Genomic DNA, 26498 nt, shown 5'->3' on the forward strand with positions numbered 1-26498 from the left:
CAAAAATTGCCCTCACAAGTTCTGTGTAGCACTATAGTCTGCTGTAACACTATAGTCTGCCACTCTAATAGAGCTGCCAAATAGCTTTTGTTAGGAGTGCTTGCAATAGCAGTGCTTAATCGCGTTTCTCATAAGGTTACTCACGCATCTTCTAACAGTTATTGATTCTCTCCATGCGGGCTCCGGCCGGTAGCCTCGCACTAAGTCCCCCACTCAGAGTGCAGTACGTCCGCTTCCTATGCGTAACTGTATCCGCGTAGTTCCAGCAGTACAGTAGCGGTGAAATCAGCTCTGCCTACTACAGCTTCCGGGCAAGTGGTTGACTGGGAGTGACGTCACTTCCCCCTGGAGTTTATTGCATTCCAACTTGCTTTCCAACGCGGCTGTCAGTCTCCAGGCTCGTATTAGCAGCCTGCGGATAATGCAAGTGTGTCCACACTGGTAGCTTCTCTATCAGCTTGCTCAAAACTCCTTTTAGATCGACATGTTTCAATGGCTGACGGCCATCTTCCTAAGGATCAGGGATACTCATAATATGCACATTTGAATAGTAAACTACCTAAATGTTCAAAGAGTGGAAATCTCCCTCTGACATGGTGGTACAAGTAAAGCATGAATATATTCTACATCCCTGAGGTGGTTAATAACCCCCGGAGGAAATATCCTTCTTTATTTTGTGCCAGATGGCTGGGTTGAATGTAAGCTAATGTACTTCTCACTAGAGATGGTCAATGAGATGATAATTTTTTTGGTTTGCATGCAAATTGTATATGACTTGGAACTGGAACAATCCAAAACCATCAGGAAAGTGATTTCAATGGACCAACTCGAAGCTGCATGCAATTCCTGCATGGAAGCTGGAAACATTACTAATCTCAATGACCAACTCTACCAGAGCCGTTGTTAACAAAAATCGCTCCAGGTCATTGCCTGGAGTACAGTTGGTTCTAATGGGCACACTGCAGTGCCTGCTGATGGTGATAATTAAGATCACTGTCTGAAGCACCTGCTCGCTGTGTACGCGGCCGTGTTTACCGTGCCGCTCTGCCTTTGTTATACTCACTGTCATGGCACTTTGCTTCCAAGTGTGCACGCTGGCCAGGCCTCGCTCTGCTGTTCCTCTCCCGTTGGGTGACGCCGTTTGGCGTCACATCCGGTGATTATTTCTGTATTGGCGCACGCATGAACGCGGACTATTATAAGCGTTCACGCGTAATTACATTCGCATCTGCGCATGCGCGAGATTTGAGTTTGTCGCCCAAAAACAGTGGCTGGCCTATAAAAGCCAGTCTCACTTTGCAATAGGTGCTGTCAGTTCGTGCAGCTTTGCTAGTTTAGTACCTGTACTTAGCTCGCAGTTCCTGATTGACTTCCCGTGTTTTGACTTCTGTCTTGTTCCTAACCATTGCTTGTTGTCCGCCTGCACCGAGCCTTGGCTTGTCCTCCGATTACGCTTGTCTGCTGCCTGTCCCGATCTCTGGCCTGTCTCACGATTACACTTTCTGCTGCCTGTCCTGACCTTGGCTTGTCCTACGATTACGCTTGTTCTGCTACAGTTCTACAACGCTGTGTCAATTGTTCTCTGAACCACTGTTAGAGTCTCTCTGAGTGCAACCTGGTGGGCACTAGGCAGCGAAGTCCAGCTTTCCTTGCGGGGCCTCTGGTGAAGACCCGTGGTCACTTAGACTCTGTGCTAGGGGAGATTCTAACCTCAGTGGGGAGGTCAACGACACACCTGAAGATACTTAACAGCCTTTCACATTTCAGTATGGCCTCAAGGCCATTAGATGATACATGCCGCTCTGACCTGTCCCCTTCCCCACATGAGTGCATGCACTGCCTCTGTTGTGACGTCACATGCAGCGTGGAATTTAATAGTTGAAGACTGAATGGGCAAAGTGCAGCAAAGATCATGGGCATTGAAGAGAAGATGCCAGGGAATCCAGGAGCTTGTCAGACACTCGGGTGGGGAGGAGGAGCAGCAGCTGGAACAGCACTGGGTTAGTGTGTGTACAGCGTGTGACTCACTGTGCACAGCATGCTGCTCATCCAGCTGTTGCTCCTGACTGACGAGTGGTGGTGATTCAGTGTAGAGCAGAGCTTCTTAGCACTAATCTGCGTTTCTGAGTTGTTTTCTTTTTCCAGTTGACTTTAAAGGGATCTGGGCATTAAACTATAATTTTTTTAAACAACCTCCCCCTAGGGGAGCACTGTAAATTGTGTGTGCTTTGGGAGATAAAGAAGGCATTTTCTTACCTTATCTTCATAGCCCCCCATTTCAATAGGTAAGCCCAAGTCTAATCTCCCCTGAAGTAGAAACTGCAGATTCCAGCCAGTTAATTATGTCCTCAGACATGCAATGCATGCTGGGGATGCACAATGTATGCTAGGAGATGTAGTTCTCCTTCATGTGGTGATGGGGGGGATGACACAGGTTTTCTTGCCTGGGGTGACAAAAAGGCCAGAATATGCCCTGATCTCTACTAGTGACAAAACCTAAATATCATCAACACTATCGGATTCAAAATCTTTGAAAAAGAAGGCCAACTAATTGTTGTTTGGCAACCAACTGGAATGAGGTACGTCTGCAAAATGTACATTTGCAAGCAGATTGCACATGCGAGCTACTTACCACCTAGTCATCGCAGGAGGATTACCAGCAAATTCAATTGCAGGCTTCACTCACATGATGACGAGGGTTAAGAGCAATATTGAAGGGAACACTAGCTATTCACCTGAGCAATGCTCATGAGTGCAGTGCAATGGGAAGTGAGGTTTTGCGCTGTTTGCTGTCCTTCAGCACCACAGCACTGCTGTCTCGCTCCCCCGGGAGATGTGCATGCATCCATCGCTGGCACCCAACGTCCGCTAGAGCCACAAAGCTCTCCACCACTCAACCGACAACCACTGATGCACGCCAGGCTCTCCTGGAACTGTCTTTCTGCATTGCTCTTGGAGGATCCCGGGAGTTTCAGGACCGACTAGAGGCTTTCCCACTAGTGTTGTGCACTACAAGTAGCTATGAGTACATAGCTGCTCGTAATCAAAATTTCAATTAGACAGTGTTGCCCGTGGCAGAGGGGGAGGGGTTAACTTACCCATGCCATTTTAGCCGATGCACTCCATTCGCATTCCCTGTCATTCGTATGCAGGGCTGGTTTTCTCATGAAGCAAGGTGAAACATTTGCATCAGGCGCAGGGATTTCAGGAGCAGCATTTCTGTACTGTGTGTACCTTCCTAAAGAGGAATGGAGTGGCTGAGGGTGAGCAGTTTGTTTGTCACAGACTCACAGCCAGCCCCATTTTGTTGTTGTGTTGAGCTGCAGCATGTCATGTGAGAACATTAAATGCAGCAGAGTAAATTGTTAGGTGCTGTGCGATCATTCAAAAATCAGGGGGGTGGGGGTTGCATCATCACAAGTTTGCCTCAGGCAGCAAAAAGTCTAGAAGCGGCCCTGTTCCTATGCTTCCTCCTTCAACCCAGAAAAGCATGGGAGTGACCCAATGCAAGCATGGTAGTGACGTGGAACGTGATCTGGATTACGAGTGGAGCGCATTAGATTAGGCGGTGGTATGGGTAAGTTAATACCCCTCTGCCGCAGTGCTGTCTAATTTAAATTTCAATTACGAATAGCTATGTACTCCCAGCTACATATAGTGCTGTTAATTTTATAAGTATAATAAATGTAAATATGGTGAAGGGAGCGCGATCACAAGAGACGTGCAGTGCGCCCGCACATAAGATCCCGACCCAGCCGTGGGTTGCAATCCTACAGAGGGGAAAGGCCTGGATCAGAGAGACCTAACAGACTTCTAGGGGCTGGAAGAAGCCCCGGGTAAGTGAAACTTTTCTTTTTCAGACCCCCAGATGTATCTTTAAAGTGAACCTGAACCGAGTAAAATTATTTAAAATAAACACAAGATATACCTGCAAATTAATAATACGTACCTACCTTGCCATCAGTTCTTCTCAGAAGCTCACCATTATGTTCTAACAATGATTCCTTCCAGTTCTGACAAGATTTTCTCAGAACTGAAATATATGAGTTGCTGTCAGTTATAACTGAAAGGACAACTGATGTGCAAGATAATGTTGATGTTTTCCTATGGCTCAAGTGAGCAATATTACAATTTAACAGTATGCTAACCCAAAATTCCATTGATCACAGTGGACAAAAAGCATGCAGGAGAGTAGAAAGAGATTGATTAGTAGACTATGCAGTAGCTAAGTATGATGTGTGCATGTTTATTTTGACTTTTAATTTTAAGTTCTGGTTTGCTTAGGTTTATAATTTTTGATATTCAAATTATGAGCACTTTCTATTTATACTTTGATAATTCACGCCTAAAGTGGTCCGCTATATTTTCCCTTGTCAAGTTACGAGAGAGTGACCAGCAGCAGCGCCTCAGCTCAGCAGTCCTCCGCTGCTGTCTTCGGGAAAATGACTGCTGAGAAGCGGACAGGAAGCTGCTGCTCATGTGTACAGCGCAGAAAATGTTTCGGTGTGTGACGTCACTGCTCAGTAAAGGAAGGTTCTTGCTAATTGGCTGGTGTCTTTAGTAACGGAGCTACGCGTGGGGGGCAGGGCTTGGTAACTGGCTGCAGGGCCGTGTTGTGATGAGCCGGGGTGGGCACGGAGGAGTCTCCAGGGGGTGTTACTGATAGACTGAGCTGGCATCAGTCGGCATGGGCTATAGGCGGCCAGCGAGGAGGTAGTCCGGGCTCTCCGTGCTGGGCGCCCCACACTCTCTAGTTCTGCAAGATGAAGAAGTTCTTCGGCATTGGCAAGAAGAAGAAGAGCGGAGCCTCTCCCAGCCCATCGGAGACGGGCAGCGTGCGCTCTGCGGGCTATGAGCTGCGGGAGAAGGACCTGAGCAAGTTACACCGAGCAGCCTCCACCGGGGATGTGGCCAAGATCAGGCAGCTGCTGCACAAGCACGACGTAAACCAGCTGGATAAAGAGAACCGGTGAGGAAGCACATTCCAATTCGTGCATGATGAATAAGGACCATGTCACGCCTGCAGCTTTGTAGCACAATTATTAAAATAAAATACATAATTACTATTATAGCTCTGTCTCTGCAGTTGCATGTTTCTTTCTATGTGACCGTTATCAGCAGTAGCGCTGGATAACATTAGCATCAAAGATGCTACAAGTTCTGCTGCTGCTTAGGCTATGCACATCTTCCCAGGAAATTTTTTTCCAGAAATTTTTTTTTGCTGCAGAACTACAAATGTAAGCATGCCCTGGCAGATCTGAGGCAGTATGATCAGACTCCTTCTCAGTCACAATTCCTCAACCATACAAATTGCCAAGTAATGAAAGGTGCACAGCCCTATATACTGCCTGCACCTACTGGATTTCTAGCAAGTTTCTTACAGAATTATGCTAGAATCCTATAGAAAACTGTATACAGTAGTTCTGTATTGCTTGATTTATTGTAAAACCAGTGCTGTGCAGCTAAGGCTATCCTGTTAGTTTCAAGTTAAACTGGAAATTGAATCTTATGACAGCAGATCAGGATAATTGCTGTCACTGCCAGATTGCAAGTTCTGTTTTATTGAAACTACACTAGCCCATCCACATACAGTATCAGTTTTTAGAGCCAGCTCGATCACTGATCAAATCAGCTGGGAATCTATTGCCCCCAACATACAATGCACAGCTTCCTTTTGACTTTAGGCAGTTTACATATTGAAAGGATGAACAGGAAAGTTATAAAATCTTGGCTGAGCAGGCAACGGCAAAGCACTATTGGATAGATTCATTTTTGATCGAATTTTGCTAAGACGAGGAAGAGAATAGATCATCATTACTTTATTGACTTTCCAGTTGAGGAGAGATGAATCGCTTGCCAGACTTAGGCTGTATACACAGTGGGAAGTTGCGTTTTAATGCGTTGTTAAAATCGCAACGTGTCTGCGTTAAGAGGAAATGCACTGCAAGCAGTGAGTTACCACAACGCAACATTTTTTTAATGCGACTTTAACGTTGCACTGTGAACAGCCCATAGGTTTAGCATTACAGTGCAGTAAGCTGCATTCTAAGACTTTATAACGTGCGACCATAACGTCCCAATGCGACCTAAAGGTCCAAACACACAGATTAAACTCAGCTGAGGCAGCTGCTAAAGACTCCGCCTCTGTCAATAATCGTGTGTGTCTACAATCGTCCCGACACGTCTGTGACACATCCGGTATAGCGAATCATCTCGCCTGAATGCTGCGCTTTCCCACTGTTGTGGTTAGCACACCAATATTTACATAATGACAGCTAAATTAATTCCATTAGCAGTCCACAAAATGATTGCTGACAATTGTTTCAGGGCCACAGTGGGTAACTTTCCTCAGAGCACAATGTAGGCCAATCAATTATATGCAGGTAAGCGAGTGTCTGGGGATCATAGAGATTAACCAGGTATGAATAACTTTTTTTTTACTTTTTCCTTATCTCAGGTTTACCTTTAAAGTAAACCTGAAAAGGGGCAAGAGAAAAAAAATATACATACCTGGGGCTGCCTCCTGCCCCCTCCAGGCGGATTGTTCCCTCACTATCCTCTTCCGCCACCTGGATCGCCTGCAACTGGCCTTAGAAAGTCCTCTGGTCCAGGTCCAAGTGCGCATGTGCAGCCAGGCCACACACGTGCTCCCGGTGACTGGAGCTGTCCGCTCCTGCGATGGGAGCACGCACGGCCGGACTGTGCATGCACCAACTGGCTTTGACTGGAGGACTTTTCTGGGGCAATTGCGGACAATCGTGGAGGACGGTAAGGGCTGTAGGGCTTGTATGCTGCAGTTGTTATGCTTCCATCCGTGTAGCCATGATACGCACGCATGAGTATGGTCCACACCTATGCAGTATCATGAAACCACTAGTGCAAGGCTTTATCCTCCATGCACAAGCGGCTTCATGCTACTGGGCAGGTGCGGACAGTAGTCATGCACATATAGCATGCTTGAGCTTGTACATGGACAGGTGCGCAGCCGCAAATAATAAGAGGTTCACGGCCAGCAGCAGTGGGGTAGAGGAGGATATGGGAAGGCTTTGGACCATCTAAAGGCTTCCAACTTTACTTATTGAAGTCACAGATTTGTTTGAAGAATTGCCTTATATTTAGTTTCATCCACGTGCACTTTAAAAGGAACCTAAACCCAATGAGGAAAAATGAGTTTCACTTACCTGGGGCTTTTATCAGCCCCCTGCAGCCATCCAACCTGTGCCCTTATCGGATATGCTTAGAGGGTCTCAGTACTGAATTGGTGGGCTCTAGGAGGATCGAAGAAGCCTCTGGGCTAGTCATTTCCACAGTGAAGCATGGAGGTTGCAGCATCATACTGTAGGGAATTCAATCAGCGGGGACAATAGAACTGGTTAAGCTTAACCAGTTCTATTGTCCCTGCTGATTGAATTCCCTACAGTATGATGCTGCAACCTCCATGCTTCACTGTGGAAATGACTAGCCCAGAGGCTTCCCCCGATCCTCCTAGAGCCCACCAATTCAGTACTGAGACCCTCTAAGCATATTCGATAAGGGCTTGTTGGATATGCTTTCATGACTGTACTCCCATCCATCTACCAGTGCTACCATATGCTCAATATGGTCGCTCTCATACATGGACAAGAGCACGAAGAGGAAAAGGGTATCTGGCAGGTTACAGGTTTGCTTGAATTTTTAGTCCCATCTCACCACAGACCTTTTTTCTACGTGTTTGAAAAGGCTGTTGTGCAAACGTGAAACATTCTTTTTTATTTTAACAATGGATTTTCCCTCTATAAAGCCTGCTCTATGGAGTGCAGAAATTGAAGTGTTCTCTGCTCATCTCTGCAGTGACTGCCCTTGGTGTCTATGTTGTATCTCTGATTAATACTCCCTCCCTGCCCAGTTTGAGACAGGTCCGTTATATTTTAGCGCAGCTCCATGGTATATTGAAAATTGTGACCCAACCTTGATCTATGCTTCTTCACAACTTTTTCTAGGTCTATTTATTCCCACATCATGTGACACTTTGACTGCACTGTGGACCCTGATCAACTAATGATTGGGGGGTAGAAGAGGGGAGGTTATAGCAAAGCGAATGAATATTTATGCTCTCGTAGCTTTTCAGTTTTTAGTTTAAATAAATCTATGGTAAATAGGCTAGCTTTGCAGTGTTCCATATGAACTGGGGATTGGGAAACAGATCTGTGAAGAGAACTGTTAAGATATGTGATACATAATAGTGGGATATTATGTGGAGGAGCTGCAGTATATGAACTCCGGATTTGTTTAAGCTCTACTTAATTATAATTAGATTACTCTTTATCCTAGTACTGTTTGCCTGGCTTTTTTGCTGTGATGTTGTGTAACGTTTCAGTTACAAAATGTTAACGATTACATTGCTTTCAGCATGCATTTCCCCTGTATGAGGGCATCTTCGGTGTACACACTGCCATGGTAACCGCTGCAAACATCCTTTGTTAAATATCCAAGGTGCTCATTTGTGTGCCCTCTCATGTCTTTTCACAAAAAACGATCTACTCAGTGTATTGTTGTGGGGACATTCCAGCATTTCACATTCCGCAGAACTTGCTTCTCTTATCTTACTTTCCATCTATCAAATATATATGTTGCTTGGAATGTTCTTGTCATTTGATATTTTCTTAAGAGTGCTGTTATAAGCCTCATTGCTGCATCCAGTGTGTTTGTTTAGGAGTGAAAAGTTCTGTCCCTTGATCATTCCTCAGTTGCACTTAAATCATTTTGATTTTACTTGCTTACATGTTGATACAAAAAAAGTGTTGATAGTTTGTGTAAGGTAAAGCTAAGATTATCAGGGTTTTATCTCCACAGACCTTGTAATAAGGGCATTTCTGCGAGATGCTTCTTCATTCTTTGTATTTTTTTTCATAATCTTTTATAATCAGAATAGGACATTGGGCTGCTTTTAGGCTTCTTGCACACAGGGACGTTACAGGCGCACGTTAGTGCAGCGTGTAACGCTCCCCCAACGCACAGCAATGTAACACAAGTGGGCTGTTTACACTGCCCACGTTGCGTTACATTGTAACGCAGCAAAGTGCTGCATGCTGTGTGTTCTACGCGGCTAAGCCGCGTTAGACTTTTTGCACATGCTCAGTCATGTTGGGGAGGAGGGGAGAGCGGCCGGGCACATGGCTAATTAATATTCACTGCACTCAGTGACGTGCAGTGTTTGCTTCCTGGAGCGGCCGCTCTGTGTGATGATTGGCCGGGCGGGACCACGTGATGCCGCATGTGTCCAAGAGTACGCATCACGGACGCCAGAGTGAGCTGCACAACGCGGCTCACTCAGACGTCCACACCAGAGAGCACCAGGCGTTGCGTTAGGGGCACGTTATGTGCCCTATAACGTCCCCTAAACGCAACGTCCTGGTGTGTCGCTAGCCTAAATCTAGTATCGAAAAAGTAGTGTTCTTTTTCAATGCATCTTGGTGTCTAATGGTGCTTCACACTGAATTGTATATACTCTGACTGCTTTGCTAAAGGGCCACTGAATATAACGTATGAACGCTGGAGTAGTACTCTAACTACAAGAACCCATCTGCAGGACTTGCTGTGTTATCTCTGCACATCCACTATTAACAGCCATAGTGATGATGCTTTAACAGGAAACAGAAGGGCCTTAAACTGGCTATACACACATCTGTTTCTCTAATAATTTACTACAGAATACCACGATAGCTCATGGCAATCCAGAACCACTAGGAAAGTGCTAAAAGAGCCCGATAAGCCCTCCTAATAAAAAGCAATGCTTAGTATGGTTTGCCTTCTTGTAACAGAAGATATTTACGATAATTCAGTTTTAAGTGAGCAACTGTGGTTTCCCTTGATGCATGATTCCCGAATATGCAAATCAACTCTTTAAAGAGACTCTGTAACATTCAAAAGATCCCCTGGGGGGTACTCACCTCGGGTGGGGGAAGCCTCCGGATCCTAATGAGGCTTCCCACGCCGTCCTCTGTCCCACGGGGGTCTCTCCGCAGCCCTCCGAACAGCCGGCGACTGTGCCGACTGTCATTTCAATATTTACCTTTGCTGGCTCCAGCGGGGGCGCTGTGGCGGCTTTCCATTCCGAACTACACGGAAATACCCAATCTCATTCGGGTCCGCTCTACTGCGCAGGCGCAGGAAACTTGCGCCTGCGCAGTAGAGCGGACCCGACGGCGATCGGGTATTTCCGTGTAGTTCGGAGCCGACAGCCGTCAGAGCGCCTGCGCAGGAGCCAGGAAGGTAAATAATGACGTCACCGCTGCCCGGACTCCACGGAGGGCTGCAGCGAGACCCCTGACGGATGGAGGACGGCGTGGGAAGCCTCATTAGGATCCGGAGGCTTCCCCCACCCGAGGTGAGTACCCCCCAGGGGATCTTTTTATGTTACAGTTCCTCTTTAAAGTGTACCCGAGGCGGTGCAGTGGGGGGTTAGATGGGACACAGGCATGCTCCCTGCCTCATGACATGTCTCTGCCCCCACCACCACCACCACGCTATAAACCCCAAAATGGGCGACAATGATTGTTGCTAATCTCGAGAGGAAAGGAAGAGCGAGATTCCCTGCTCAAAATGCCCACTGGGAGCATTTTTGTAGGCTTTCCCTAGCTGCCATTGGACAGCTCTCTGTCCCTGGCTGCTCCCCCTCTTCCTTGGACGCTGAAAGAGCAGCTCGCTCTCCTTCCAGCGTTGTGACCCCAGAGGTCACGGAAATGAAAGCAATTCAGCCCCCCAGATCATGTAGCATTGTTTTTTTTTTTTTTTTTTTTGGGGGGGGGGGGGGGGGGGTTTATTTCATGTCCTTGAACCAGTCAGGAGCCAATTTCATTGGCTCCTGACCCTGTGGTCACTATGATTGTCCTGACCCTGAGATCGGCTTATAGTGATCACAGGGTCATGTGCCAATGAAATTGGCTCCTGACCGGCTCATAGAGCTCTGCTGTCATACCGACTGCAGAGCGAGAGGCCGTAATGGGTATTATGGCTATAGGTGGCGCTCAGGCAGTAGTTTGGGTGCGGCTGAGAGACGGTGCCCAAATTACAATAAAAACAGTGTAATTCGGCCGCGGTGAACAATCCACTGTGGCCGGGACATTTTCAGGAGCAGGGTGACCCATTTTTCGGCTTTACACTGTGCCCGAATTTCCCGGTGTCACTACATGTACACACAAGAAAGGGTTTGAACATGGTATAGTGGATCAGTCATTTGCTTCCAGATATTTCTGCTAATTACCACAGAAACATTTGAAATGTGCCTCAGATCTTCTGGTTAAACTTTCAGTAAACACATAATTCTCTTGGGTAGCTTATCTGTAAGCTGTCAATTCCTTGCAGTAGCAATTTGTGTCTATGCTTGGTGTTTACAGAGCTCCTTAGTAAGGTTGTTATAGAAACCTGATAAAGGATGCATGTCTGATATCTAGCACTGTATGACATGGGAACCCTATACCATGCTTGCCTTTTCACTGGTACACAATTGTATTACATTGCTCACTCATTTATGTACTGTATATGCTATGTACATTGCTTGTTACAATAATATCCTTAACAAATCATTCCTTCTTTCCAAATCATTCCTTCCCAACATCTTTGTCTGTCAGTCTAAATGTGAACACTAATGGTCCAATTTCTAGTGAGAAATCGTTTGAGCGATCAGAAATTCTGATCGGAAGAAAACTCATTCACGATTTTTTTTTTATAATCTTTCATAATCTATTGTGCCCATCAAATGAGATTATTTTTAACCGATCCGATCAGAATTTCTGATCGCTCTAATGATTTTTCGCTAGAATTTGGACCATTAGTGGCCACCTAAACCTTTTTACTGTAAATATTTACCTGATTTACAAAATATTTTGTACCAAACACAGTTAAGAACAAACAAAGAAACAGAGCCAACAAAAAATCATAAGTAACCAATATAGTGCCATTGGTGTACATAATTAAGAAAACTTTAAAGGACCACTCCGGTGAAAAAAGTAGGCATTAAAATCTGACAGTACAGACTCATGGGGGTTTCTCAGGGTTTTCTTTTTCGCGATAGTGGTCCTTTAATGATGTTTGGACCAATACAGAAATAAAATAATTATCACTATCTGGTGTATATGTTGTTAAAGAGGAACTCCAACCAAGAATTTTAATTTATCCCAATCAGTAGCTGATACCTCTTTTACATGAGAAATCTATTGCATTTCACAAACAGACCATCAGGGGGCGCTGTATGACTGATATTGTGGTGAAACCCCTCCCACAAGAAGCTCTGAGTACCGCGGTACTTTTGGCAAACTGTCACAATGTAACAATGTTCACAGACAGGAAATGGCTGCTTACAGCTGTCTCCAACTGACAAAACAGCTAGCAGCAGCTACATAACCTGCCCACAGTAAAAATGTCACCATGTGATACATGTCAGAATGTGAATCTGGGAGAGGAAAAATTTTACAATGAGCAAACCCTGACTAAATCATTTATACATAATTATTGTAAAAATGAAGCACTTTTTTTTTTGATTACATTATTTTCACTGGAGTTCCTCTTTAAAGTCCTTCTTATGGTACTGATCTAAAGCCCCATCTACATGATACAATTCTTTGTGCAAGTCAATTACGATTCTATTTACAATCCAATTAAATCATACATGTTCGATAGGGATTCGATTCAATTTGCCATTGTTTTGCAATCGAATTGAATCGAATCCCGATCGGACATGTCGTATTTAATTGGATCGTAAATAGAATGGTAAACGAATCGCACAAAGAATCGCATCATGTAGATGGGGCTTAAAAGACTATTTAATTGCTTAGTAAATAGATGACATCATTCAGATTGCAAAATGTACATTACAAGGCATCTTCTTTGAGAAGATTGCAGCCTACGGCAATAGCAATCTGTAGTACAGGAAGTAGCCAGTGTCTGGACTACTAACCTGGTACATTAAAAGCAGTGTAGGTGCTTGAATTCAGGACCTCGCGGTGCAGTACCGAGCAGCAAGACTGGGTGCGTTTCATTTAACTCTGATACTTCCTCTTTCCAGCTTGGTAATTGAGTTATATAAAAAAAAAAATAATAAGACATCGGTATTAACTCCCCCTCTCCCAAGCCAAATCCAACTTTTTGCCCTTTCTTTGCAGAAACAGGCTGATATTGCCCTAGATAGGATGCTTGGATAGCCCTTGGAAATTTTGATGCACGGCAATGCCTAAATTCCATTTTGTGCCTCGGATGTATCCGATAGTAGACTATTGGTAACATTCTCAATATTCTATTATCTTTCATAACCAAGCTTTTCCATAGCCCCTTCCCTACCTACACTTTAAACTAAGACCCCCCTCCCGCACCAATGCCTGACACTACCTACCACACCTATGCCTAATAACAACCAATGAGGAAGCTATATGTAGCGTAGGGTATACGCATTAATAAATATCATGCATATGTAAAAGAATATTTCACTTTATGGAATACAAAATCTATAATACAGAATTAAAAACTGCTAGCCCACCTATGCCTAACACCAACCTCACCACCACCTATTCCTAACATTACCCCCCACCTATGCCTAACGCTAACTCCCCCCACCACCTACACCTAACACTACCCCTTCCCCTGCCTATGCCTAACACTAATCCTCACCACCTAAACCTTACACTAACCCGTTCCCCCACCTATGCCTAACACTAACTCCCCCACCACCTATGCCTAACACTAACCTACCCTCCTGGGTATCATCCCTACCGCTGCTAAAGCATGCCGCTAAGTTTATAGCCACTATTTGAACATGCTAAATCATGGTAAAAGTGTGCCATAATTACACAGCTGGCACTGCCATGTTATTATTTTTTTATGAGGCACCATAATTGCATGTCTCCCTGGTGGATACTCTGCAAGGTACAGTTCGACCTAAACACCCATTATGTGGCCTTCTAGAGGCACACGTTCCTGGTAACAAGCCGCATCATTTCTTCTCCGAGAAACTCTGCTTAAAGAGAACCTGTATCTCAAGTATTTTACTAGACTTCAGTACATGAGGCTAGAAATCAAGTATACTTACATTCTAACAGCAGGCAGGATTTGTCTCTCATACCACCCTTCCTGAACCCGTGTTCAGGGTTAAAGATGAAGAGCTCGTCCTTGCCTCCAGCATGGGGGTGACTAATCTGGAAGCTGCCTTCAACAAGGGAGGCCCCCGACATGTTCCCCTCTTAGGGGAATTAGTGCATTATCAGTTCTTATGCATTCCCACAAATAGTTAAAGGCAAAATAATCATCCAATACCATGAAAACTCTTTGACAAATACTAGATACAAATAAACGTTTTGCTTAATGTCCCACACCATAATTCAAGTCAAATTAGCAGTACTAGTCATTGTATCCCTCTTGAGTCTTAAAGAGAACCTGAACTGAAAATAAAAAGTCATACTTGCCTCCTATGTAGTCTACTCCTCAATCACCTACTCCTCTCCTGCATCCCATTTGTCCACTGTGATCAATGGAATTCTCCGTCCTCCATTTTAAAAATGGCAATTACACCGTAACAGCTTCCTGGTCAGTACACTATTAAACTGTAATATTGCCCACTTGAGCCATTGGGAAACATGGATATTACCTTGCACATTCAGTTGTAACTGACAGTTGCTAATATATAACTGACGGCAACTGGCATATTTCAGTTCTGAGAAAATATTGGCCTCAATTCACTAAGATCATGCTGGAGATAATAAGGCAAGAGAAAACGTACCTCCACACAGTGAGAGAGTTATCTTATCTCTTCATTCCTTAAGTTACCTCCTCTGTAGTTATTTTTACATGCAGTTAATTAACAACCTGTCTTTAATGCTGGAGTTATTTTAAGGATTGAAGAGTTAACTTAAAGACAGAAGAGTTAACTTTAGGTTTGCTGAGGTAAAATGTTTCCTGAATACTACATGTTTCGTCACCATGGTGATAACTATAGAAACGTTATTAAATACAGGAGATAAGCATAGTGAATTGAGGCCATTGTCAGAACTGGAAGGGATCACTTAAAGAAGAAAATGGTGAGCTTCTGAGAGGAACTGATGGTGAGGTTAGTATGTAATATTCATTTGCATCTACGTCATGTGTTTATTTAAAAAAAAAAATATGACTCGCTTCAGGTTCCCTTTAAATCTAGATCAATATTTTTTAAAAAAGGAATTAAAAAGGCTTGGAAGGAGGGGACCAACATACTTTTTTGTTTGTTTTATGATTAAAAATATAATATTAAAAAAATCTGTATTCAAGTCACATAGCATAGGATAGGCCATAGGATATAAGTAATGTTATTGCCAAACCATACACCTAAAAGCAGCACTAAAGCAATCGTGTTAATGCATGGGGTAACTTTAGGAATTGAATGAGATGGTAAAGTATGTGTGATATGTGATAGTTCATTGGCATCAGGGAATTCTTCTCCTCCCAGCATTGAATCAGGCCCATGTTGATAAAAGACGGATTACACACCCGGTTTGTTTTATCACATAACTGATGATGGATATCTGATTTTTTTCAGGACTCCTTTACATCTTGCTGCTGCTAATGGTCATTCAGATGCAGTCAAGTTGTTAGTAGAAAACAAGGCTAAGCTAAACCTTTGTGACAATGACAGCCGATCTCCACTCATCAAGGTATCTGTTTTGTGTCTAACGAATGTCATTGATGGTGTGATATTATGTAAAGTGTATATCTATAGCATTTTGTTTCTGTTTCTAGGCTATACAGTGTCAACGGGAACATTGTGCTACCATTCTATTGGAGCATGATGCAGACCCCAACATTGTAGATGTCAATGGAAATTCCGCCCTTCATCTTGCTGCTCTTATTCCATCTATGGCCGTAGCAGTGCAGCTACTGGAGCATGGTGCTAACATTGATGCCGAAAATAAGGCAAGTTCTATTTTGCATGCTAACTAAAGGTATTAAGGACTTTAGTGTTACGGTAACTTATTTTAAAAATTCAGGATCCAAATTTGTAGGTGAAGGAGTGTACAGCAAAGTCCCCAGTATCCGGCACTGACAGAGATTGGCTGACACTGGATAAGTGTGCTTTCTGGTTTGCGTGAGACTTAATGTTAAAAATAGGCCTAGCTGATATTGAACTATCCCCACACTCTATATACTCCACACCCTGCTGGCGGCCTCACCTGTCTGTACTGCTGGTAGCCTGTGTGCTTTAGGTGGGCTCTGTCCTGCCTGGTGGCCTCTGCAAACAATCCTAGTGTCTGGGAGCAGTCTGCAAGGCATTGGCAAGATATTGGCAACAAATTTTGGAAATGTGGCCTAGAGTGAGCTGAAGTTGGGGCCTCCAATTTTTTTTATGGTAGCCATGAATGGTGGTGGGGAGGGGCTGGCGTGGTTGCCTGCCCGCTTGCCGGCAGATTTTTGCATAAAAGTTTCCCCAAGGCTTTGGATAGGTGGGGGAGCCCCAGAATCCTGCATTCTGTAGTGTTTTGCCTGTAAATAGGCCAGGAAACTTGCTGTTTCTGCTTTGAGTCTCAAGCATCCGCAGGTGCTGGTTGCTTCAGACTTCCAGTTGAATTCTGGATAAAGGGTTTTGGTGTATTAAACTATTTAAATTTCAAAGTTTCTTCTGTGAAATGGGCTGGGCAGATTCCTGTCATGATTTCCTTTTAGCAGCAGCAGCATTTAGAAACTCATAACTGTTCTAAAGGATTAAACTAAACTCTGAAAAATAGGAGTTCTGACTCACACTTGATCAGCAATATGCAGCCTGTCTCAGTGTCGTCTCCTGTTATGCGCTATCAAAAATGTTCTCGCCCTGTTGATTGCCAGCATCATGTTGTAGGTGTCAATTTCCTTGCATAACATCTAGTTCCAGCATCTGAAGCCCAGCAGCTTATGCAAACGTTCGCACATGTGTATATCAGGTTACCAGATCACATTCAGATTTTTTTGTTCACAGTGCTCCTCAAACAGTATCCTCTGTCACCACCACTTACCTTTATGTCAAATAGGTGTGTGTGTGTCTCGTGCAAAATAGGGGGTACTCTTCAAATACTACCGTAACTTTCATAAAGGTGCACATGCTGTGATAAGGTGGAGAAACACTGATCTAGACAATACATCATCAAAGTGCTGCACAAAATTTAGGGCCACTTCAACAGGTCACCGTATTGCTCCCACCAAAGTTTTCCTTTAAGGAGGGGGATATTATTTTGGTATAATGGAAATATCATTTCTGTGGTTTGGTGGTAGCCTATGAATTCTGTATTAATGACATCCATGATTTTTGTTTTAGGATGGTTGTACGCCACTTGTTCTTGCAGTCACTGAAAACAATCAAGAAATGGTTGAATTTCTAAGTAAAGAAGGGGCCAGTGTGAATGCCAAAGACAAAAATGGAAGGTAAATTTTGAAGAAAGAACAAACCTTTGGCTATGTCTGAGAATGGCTCGATAGCTGAGCTGTTCATGTGTCTGAATAGGAAGTTGAAAAGTTGAAAATCAGAGATGGACTATGCATTATTTGGTTATTCATGGATTAGGTGCAGGGCCGTGCAGAGGGGGTGCTCAAATGTAAAAAAGGGGCCTTGCTAATCCCTCCCCCCCCCCCCCCGGCCCAAAAAACAAACACACATACAGTCAGTCAATCACAGAAGTGCTGGCTTCAGACCTGTCACCAGTGGCCGCATGCCCCCCCCCCCCCTCCTCGTTTCTGGCTAGGGGGTATTGGTTGCCATGTGGGTTCTTGGTGTGAGTACAGAGTGTCATGTGGGTTCTGGCTATAGGTGGGTATTGAGTGTCATGCGGGTGTTGATTACAGGTACTTAGTGCCATGTGAGATCTGGGTACGTGTACTGGATGTCATGTAGGTGCAGGTACTGGGTGCGACAAGGGTGCGTCTACTTGGTGCCATGCCTGTACTGGGTGCTTGCTACGGGTGGGCATTGGATGTCACATGCGTTTTGAATGCAGATACTTTTGTTGCAGGTACTGGTTAAGTGGGTGCTTGGTGCAGAAAGTGGGAGCCATGTGGAGGCTGTGTGCAGGTGTGAGTACTGGGTGCAATTTCAGGCTTCGGTGCAGGTACTTGGTGTCGTGTTAGTACTGGGTGCCAGCTATGGGGGGAAGGGGTGTGGGTTGACGTTGGGAGAAGTAGAGGTCAGTGTGGGTGCTGCAGGAAGGGGAAGTCATTGGGTATGCTGGGGGAGGGAGAGGTCAGTTTAGGTGCTGGAGGAGGTCACTATGGGTGCTGCTGGGGACAGGAAGGGTGCTGCTGGGGGAGGAAAAGGTCAATGTGGGTGCTCAGGGAGGGAGAGGTCACTGTGGGTGCTGGGGGCGCAGGATTACTGCAGTGCTAATGCTGGGGAGGGAGAGGTCAGTAAGGGTCCTATGCGGAGGCAGAGGTCCCTGTGGGTGCAAGGTTGAGAGGGAGGTCACTGTGGATGCTGGAGGAGGGAGAGGTCACACGTGTCAGAGAGACACCATCTTACCCACAGCTGTGGGGATGGTTACATTAGGATTCCTGTATGGCACTCTTTACACCAAAGTGTCCCAGATGGGGAGGAGCTTCCTGCAGGTGTGGGTGGGACTTCCTGTGGGAAGGGGTGGGGCTTATCACAGCCGGAGGGGGAGCTTCTTCTTGCAGCCAAAGGGGCCTTTTTATGGGTATTTAAAAAAGGGGGGGTGGTGCTTGGGCACCAAGAGCCCCCCTCTGCACATGCCTGATTAGGTGTACAAACGTCATAAACCTCACACACACACACACACACACACACACACACACACACACACACACACACACACACACACACACACACACACACGCGCGCGCGATATGTAGACAACTTTTTTGTTTGTTTTAGATCAGGTGTGCCCATTAGAGTGCGATCTACCGGTAGATCACAGGGACTTCGTGGTAGATCTCAGCCGCACTACATTTGGGTCCAGTTAAAAATGGCACAGGGTGAAAAATGGCGTTCCAATCAAAACGCTATTTACTGGTTCACAAGCACCCCTGCATTTTTAACACTTAAAACACAATTTAGCTCCTGCATGTGCCATTTTTTTAACACTCATAACGCTAAATAGCGTTATATATTGTAAGTCTATGCGGCGCCATTTCTATTCCCATGGCGCTGTGCGCCATTTTTATCTGTCCCACTACATTGTCCATTCTGTATATACAATTGTGCTCCTAAAATTGCACATACGTAGATCCTTTTGACTTGTTAATTTTTAAAGTAGCTCACAAGCCGAAAAAGTGTGGGCACCTCTGTTTTAGATAATACTTGAGCACTAACCCTGTAATTTTTGTATTCCAGAACGGCTCTTATGATTGCTGCCGGCAATGGTCAGATCAGTTTAGTGAAACATTTACTGCAAAGTAACGCTGACATCTTTGTAAAAGATGAGACTGGTTGGACTGCGGATGATCATGCTGTTATGAATGGCCATCATGCGTAAGTTTTTAGAAAAAAAAAATATCCGATGACTGACATTTTTTACCCTTAAAGGACTTGAGGTGACATGATGAGATAGACATGTGTATGTACAGTGCCGAGCACACAAATAACTATGCTGTGTTCCTTTTTTTTTCTTTCTCTGCCTGAAAAAGTTAAACATCAAGGATGCAAGTGACAGTTTCTGTCTGTGTCGGGACTGGGTCAGACTATAGCATAACCCTCACTGATAAGTAATTACAGCCATAAAACCTTTTTCTGTCAGTAAATGGCTTTTAAGAGCAGGAAAGAGATAAAAGGGTTCAATAATTCATACATTTGAGCTCTGGCATACTGCAATGAATGTGTCATTGAGCAGAGACAATGAAACAGTAAAAACTTAAAAACTAGATTTAAATATAAAATAAAACTGGGATATCTAAAAAAGTCATTTTTAGGAGAAGTAGGATAGATATAATTGTTTTTCTCAGAAGTTTATTTTCACCTCGTAAGTCCTTTAAGCAGAAAGGTATATATCTCATATATGATTATTCTTTTTTTTAATACATTGGGTCTTACTTGATTACAACAGTCACCAGCGTGAGAGGTTGGAGACTGTTGTTGTTATTATTATTATTTAGTATTTAATAGCACAGTCAAATTCCGCAGCGCTATATACAGTATATCGTCTGTCACCTAACTGTCCCTCAGAGGTGCTCACGATCCAAGCCCTACCATAGTCATTATGTAGTGTATGTATAGTAGTCTAGGGCCAGTTTAGGGGGAAGCCAATTAACTTATCAAATGTAGAGAAACCGAGAGCCCAATATAGTGTAGTATGTTAAAACATAAACGAAGTAAAGCAAATCGGTGAGAAGAATATACTCACAAACGTGGGTTACCACACAGGCAACCACTGTATAAGCAGGTGAGGAGATTAGACCTGTCGTCACTCAGGATTAAGAAGTCGCTCTCTGTAGATGAGAAAAAGGGGTAGATCACCCCTCCACCAGGGGTGGACACGATTTTGCAGTAGGAGAACAGAGGCGCCAGCAGAATAAAAGTGGATAAAAGCTTTTAAAATTTGCTTGGAGGAAGTGGTGGACTTACCACCATAAAGCAGACACGAAATACTGTCTGAAAAGTAGCAATCACATTTATTATATGGTACCCCAAAAGTGCAACGCGTTTCGCAGGCCGAGCCCGCTTCATCAGGCAATAAAGTGGGGACAAAACAGAATTCCAGCAGTAGCAGGTGTAGCGCCTCAGTTAACTTATCAGTATATTTTTGGAATGTGGGAGGAAATCGGAGTACCCGGACGAAACCCAAGCAGTACCCGGACGAAACCCAAGCAGACACGGTGAGGACATACAAACTCCTTGCAGATGTAGACCTGCACTAACCACTATGCTATGTTTAACACATTTAAATGGTGATTAGCATTTTTCCATTAACACTGCTCCACTAGGAGAATATTGGTTCATATATCAGTGGGAAAAAGAACTTGTGTGGTCACCGCATGTGGACCACCGGACGGTTTTTCCCCTCCCAGGTATATGGGTAAAGGGGGTCATTATTGATCCCTATCTATTTACAAGATTTTGAAATAAAAACCAAATATTACATTTATATTAAAAAAAAAAAGTCTTTTGTAGCTTTTTTTTTTTTTTCCCTCATCTGTATAGATGTATGTATGTATGTATGTATGTATGTATGTATGTATGTTTTTTTGGCCTGAGGGAAGAAGGGGGAGAGGGGTGAACTGGACATCTACAGAAAGCCCCCAGAAACATACGGAGAAATGACATGAATCAATCATAATACATGATGAATCTTCATCCGGCTATCACAGATTGTCCTTGCTAGTCTTTATTTATGTGTTGTTGACACCATGGGTCATATGCAATTCACCTTGTCACCTGAGTTTTCTCCTAGGTGATATTAAAGAGACACTGAAGCGAGACTAAATCTCGCTTCAGGTCTTATATATAGCAGGGGCACGTGTGCCCCTGCTAAAACGCCGCTATCCCGCGGCTAAACGGGGGTCCCTTCACCCCCAACCCACCCCCCGCAAAAGATGGTCGGCAAGTTGGTCGTGGGGATTGTCTTCCTGGAGGCAGGGCTAACGGCTGCAGCCCTGCCTCCAGTCGCGTCTATCAGACGCGCATCGCCGCCTCTCCCCCGCCCCTCTCAGTGAAGGAAGACTGAGAGGGGCGGGGGAGAGGCGGAGATACGCGTCTGACAGACGCGCATGGGGCAGGGCTGCGGCGGTTAGCCCTGCCCCAACCAGGAAGCGCTCCCCCGCTGCACGGAGGGGGTTTGGGGGGACAGGGACCTTCGTTAAGCCGCGCTATAGCGGCGTTTTAGCATGGGCACGCATGCCCCTGCTAGCTATGAGGTCTGAAGCGAGATCTATTCTCGCTTCAGACTCTCTTTAAATTTGTCAATAAAATGCCTTTGAAGCCACCAGCAAGCAAGAAAATACTAAAAATTATTTTGATAGTACTTTTGCACTTACTTCTCGGTACTTTTTCAGTTTAAAAGTGCTGGAAAGTTATTTTAAATGGAAGATGAAAAATTATCTCCTAGGAGAAAACGTAGGAGAAAAGTGGAATTGCATATGGGCCCCTGTCTTTGCCTTGTCAGAATCATTGTCTCCTTGTATTCTTTTGTGGAATCTGACACAATTCTGTAATAATGTCACTAATCCCCTAGTAGTTTTGGAAATATATTGTAACTCTTCACTCTTCCTGATAAAATATTGGAGCTTTTATACAACTTGTGGTGATCAATTATGACACCCACATTACAGCGCCCACAACCTTGTATAATGTTGAAAGGAAGTGCGTGCGTGCCGCGCGTGCAGCAAATGGTCTCGCCAGTGAAAACCATTACTTCTGTTTGTTGCACAAAACAAAGGTGTTCTAAATGTGTATATGTTACAGCCAGAACCCGAAGTCTGGCCACTTCCGGTTCTGGCCAGTCAAATCTAGAAGTGGCTGGCTGATGCGGCCAATGTAAGAAATAAACTTTCCCTCCGGACTTTGGCCGGCCAGAACGCGTTCTGGCTAAGTGTGGCAGGCCAAGTCCCGAAGTCCTGCTCACCTCTCCCCCACACAGACCTCACATCAGGACGACCCAGACCGGAGAGGCGAAGAGAGGCAGAGCAGCGCACACGCAAGATGCATACACTTCCATGCTGAAGTGACGTCATTGCTCACTTCCGCATGTGAAGTGTATGGGTCAGGGCGGGAAGCGTGCGCGCTGCTTTGCATCTCTCCGCTGATCTGGTCGCCCTGATCTAAGATCTGCAAATAGCGCAGGCTGCCCCCCCCCCAGCCATTTAAAGCGCACAGCAAATCCCTCCAGCCATGCAAAGTGCCCAGCAAAGCCCCCCAGCCATGCAAAGCGCCTAGCATATCCCCCCCCCCAGCCATGCAAAACGCCCAGAAAATCCCCCCCCCCGTCATGCAACACACCCAGCAAAACCCCCCCCAGTCATGCAAAGCACCCAACAAATCCTCCCCCCCCCCCCAAGCCATAGCTCCCAGAAAATCCCCCCTCCCAGCCATGCAAAGCGCCCAGCAAATCCTTTCCCCCCCCCCACCCCCCAGCCATGCAAAGCGCCCAGCAAAGGCCCCCCTCCAGCCATGCATAGCGCCCAGCAAGGCACCTCCCAGCCATGCATCCCCCCTCATCTGTGACTAATCACCACTGTAATTTGATCTCTCCCCTGTGTCACCTGACTGCTACGGGATAGTCGCTCATTTTAAAGCACAGGATGTTAACAAATTAGGTTGATAGGAGGATGGGAGTTTATGGATAATGGAAGGTAGATGATTTTGCATTTTGGCATGAGTTTAAATTAATTATTTGGTGGCGTATTTATTTTTAATAGCTACAGCTACTGTATGTCAACGCTAATAAAATGCTAATATAATATGTTACGACCAAAACGGGAATAAAACTGACCGATTTGACTTCAGCCAAAGTCTAAAATGCTGGGAATTTCTGACTTTGGCCGACTGACTTTGGCCGTTTCTAGAACTGGCCGGCCAATGTCAGAAATTCCCTGCATTTTGGACTTTGGCCGACGTCAAATCGGCCAGTTCTAGAAACGGCTGGCCAATTCTAGAATTGTCCGATTTCTGATTTTGGTCGTTACATATATACGGTAAATACATTAAAGAAAACACTAGCTGGGTTCTCTTCTTTTTTTCTTTTTGTTATGTCAAAAAGAGTTCATTTATAGCAATAGAGGTGGGGGTTCTTACTTTGAAGGCTCTTCTTCATGTGTCATACATACTATGGATTATACAAATTTTCATTATGTGAATTACCTGTGAAAAAAGAAAGAAAACTTAACAAAAGAAAAAGGTTAGTTTTTATGTTCTAGGTTCAATTGCTTTTTTTGTTTCAGGTGTTCTCATTTGATAATTGAACATGGTTCAAAGAGTAAGCGTCCTTCATCCTTTTATGGTGGAGGGAAAAAGGGCCCCTCAACGTTCAGCAGTCCTGATCGAGTTGTGGAACCTGGATTTAGTTTAGGCAGCCCAGCACTAAATAGGGAAGGTAAGCCTGACTCCATATTTCTGATGTTTTGTTTCTACTGTCATTCTTAAAAGTGTCTCTGTTTTACTGCAAGCTGATTGGTGGTGGCTGGATAGTGTAATGGTTAAGAACTCTGCCTCTGACACAGGCGACCTGGGTTAGAATCTCGGCTCTGCCTCTTCAGTAAGCCAGCACTGTTCAGTAGTAGACCTTAGGCAAGTCTCCCTAACACTGCTACTGCCTATAGAGCGCGTCCTAGTGGCTGCAGCTCTGGCGCTTTGAGTCCACCAGGAGAAAAGCGTGATATAAATGTTATTTGTCTTGTCTAACAGAATGCTCATATTGCATAATACAATACAAGGGTCAAAGAGAATGAATCTAGTGCGTTCAACAACCAACCGAAAATGATATGTAAAAATCCTCCTAAAATACATTAACACTAGGTCATTGCCACATACCTTTCACAGTTTGTTTGTGTGTGGGGGCAGCAAATAGACAGACATAGAATGTAAGTGAACTTATCACATTTGTATATTAAGTCCACCCAAGCTTCCCCCAATCATTAATGTAACGTAAATGATCTGCTACTGATTTTGCTTTCTTGTGGATATCCAAGACATCCTTAGCTGTCTTTTGATTAAAAATAGGTTCATGTTACCAACAATTTGTACACTGTATGCAGGAATGCTGTGGCTGCTCATAGATTCCTCTGCATTTTTTTCTCTGCATTTCAAATTCATTTCCACTGGATTTCTTACCATTATGTTTTTATCTATGATCTGAACCCCGTGTCTGTAAGTTAAGGCTTGATGGATATTGCCCGCCAGGGATTGGGGCCTTAACCCTTAGACGACATCGCTGGGCTGAGGCTGTACAGATGCCAGCAGGCTAACGAGCTGTTCTGTTGCTATGCGGGAGGGCATTGCTGGTGTGAGAGAATGTGGCGGGCGGGGTCAGCTGGGAGAACAATGCTATTGGTGGTCGCATGGCCAGTCAGGTGCTACTGTACACACGCCGGATTATCGGCAGAAGTGGTCATTATCAGCTGCCCCAGCCATCTTTAGTCTAGCGTGTGTATGTGCCCCATCACATCAGCCTGCACACAGGTTTCTGTAATACACTTACTTTCTATCTACTCCTCCAGCAGCCCTGATATGTGGATTAGTTGATCACAAATTTGATATTCAGATCACAGATATGGAAGCCCAGTAGTAGTATTAGAAGCCCAGTAGTGGGTTAAGAGGGTTGTGTTGAAAGGGAGAAACAGGGAGAGGAGGCGGCAGTCATAATGTATGCATGTGGCTTGGGGGGGAGGGTGGGGGGTTGGCAAATCCCTCCAATGCTGGCATTTTAGCACAGCAGTATTTGGTGCACCATTCAAAAACATGGGGTGTCTATGTCCAGGGACTGATTCGGCATCCAAATACTCAGAGCTAGATATAATAATTTCTGTTACAGCAATCCTGCATACATTGTACTGAATGATGGTATTGGAGAAGGGTTTTTTAAAAACCCATAAGCTGTCGAGAGTCTCTGACCTCTTCAAGGGAGCTAAATCATGTTTTATAACTGCTTTATTGATCGGGGCAATCTGATGTGAATTCAGACTAGTTGCATTATAAGTACACTTTTTTTTTTGTAAGGGCAGTTATCCCCAAAATGATAGCATGGCTTTTTAAAGAGCCATTACTTGTCGCTGTTGTATTGTGTATGGTTCTGAACAATGTGGATATTTATTTTGAATTTATGCAATTGCCATTAACCCATTTAAATTCTTTATAAAGGTGGCCACACTGGTCAATATTGCCAACAGATAGACCCCTCTCCAATTATTATCTGATCAGAGAGCGATCTATGTGCTGAATCTCTCCACACACTACACAAAGATTTTCAATAGATTTTAGCATGAAATCTTTGAAAATCAGTGCCTGTGTCTCCCAGCTTTGTGGGCTGTCAAATCAAACGGCGCTAGCGACGTGCTCCCGACCTGCCGCCGATCAACGACAGAAATCATTCGATCAAGAAAACCGTTTGGGGCATCGATTTCTAGCAGATTCCATCAGATTATCAAATTAGCTGGATATCTATCCAAAAATTCAATAAATGTATGGTCAGCCTCCCTAGCGATATTAACAGATATACAGGATCTTCTCAAAAAATTAGCATATTGTGATAAAGTTCATTATTTCCTGTAATGTACTGATAAACATTAGACTTTCATATATTTTAGATTCAAATACACACAACTGAAGTAGTTCAAGCCTTTTATTGTTTTAATATTGATGATTTTGGCATACAGCTCATGAAAACCCAAATTTCCTATCTCAAAAAATTAGCATATTTCAAACGACCAATAAAAGAAAAGTGTTTTTAAAACAAAAAAAGTCAACCTTCAAATAATTATGTTCAGTTATGCACTCAATACTTGGTCGGGAATCCTTTTGCAGAAATGACTGCTTCAATGCGGCGTGGCATGGAGGCAATCAGCCTGTGGCACTGCTCAGGTGTTATGGAGGCCCA

General features: G+C 44.4%; 1 protein-coding gene across 7 annotated transcripts in view; it reads left to right on the forward strand.

Moving 5' to 3' along the window:
• The first annotated feature begins 4568 nt into the window (after positions 1-4568).
• The window catches only part of ANKRD26 (ankyrin repeat domain containing 26), a 125398-nt gene continuing 103468 nt past the window's right edge, over positions 4569-26498 (forward strand). For all 7 annotated transcript variants that reach the window (XM_068276422.1, XM_068276417.1, XM_068276418.1 and 4 more), the window contains exons 1-6: positions 4569-4969; positions 15539-15653; positions 15739-15912; positions 17285-17391; positions 19310-19447; positions 23848-23999. In XM_068276422.1, coding sequence (XP_068132523.1) covers positions 4764-4969; positions 15539-15653; positions 15739-15912; positions 17285-17391; positions 19310-19447; positions 23848-23999 — 892 coding nt within the window. In that variant the 5' untranslated portion in view covers positions 4569-4763. The remainder of the gene's footprint in view (positions 4970-15538; positions 15654-15738; positions 15913-17284; positions 17392-19309; positions 19448-23847; positions 24000-26498) is intronic.

Source organism: Hyperolius riggenbachi, chromosome 3 (assembly GCF_040937935.1).
Source record: "Hyperolius riggenbachi isolate aHypRig1 chromosome 3, aHypRig1.pri, whole genome shotgun sequence".
Classification (NCBI taxonomy): domain Eukaryota; kingdom Metazoa; phylum Chordata; class Amphibia; order Anura; family Hyperoliidae; genus Hyperolius; species Hyperolius riggenbachi.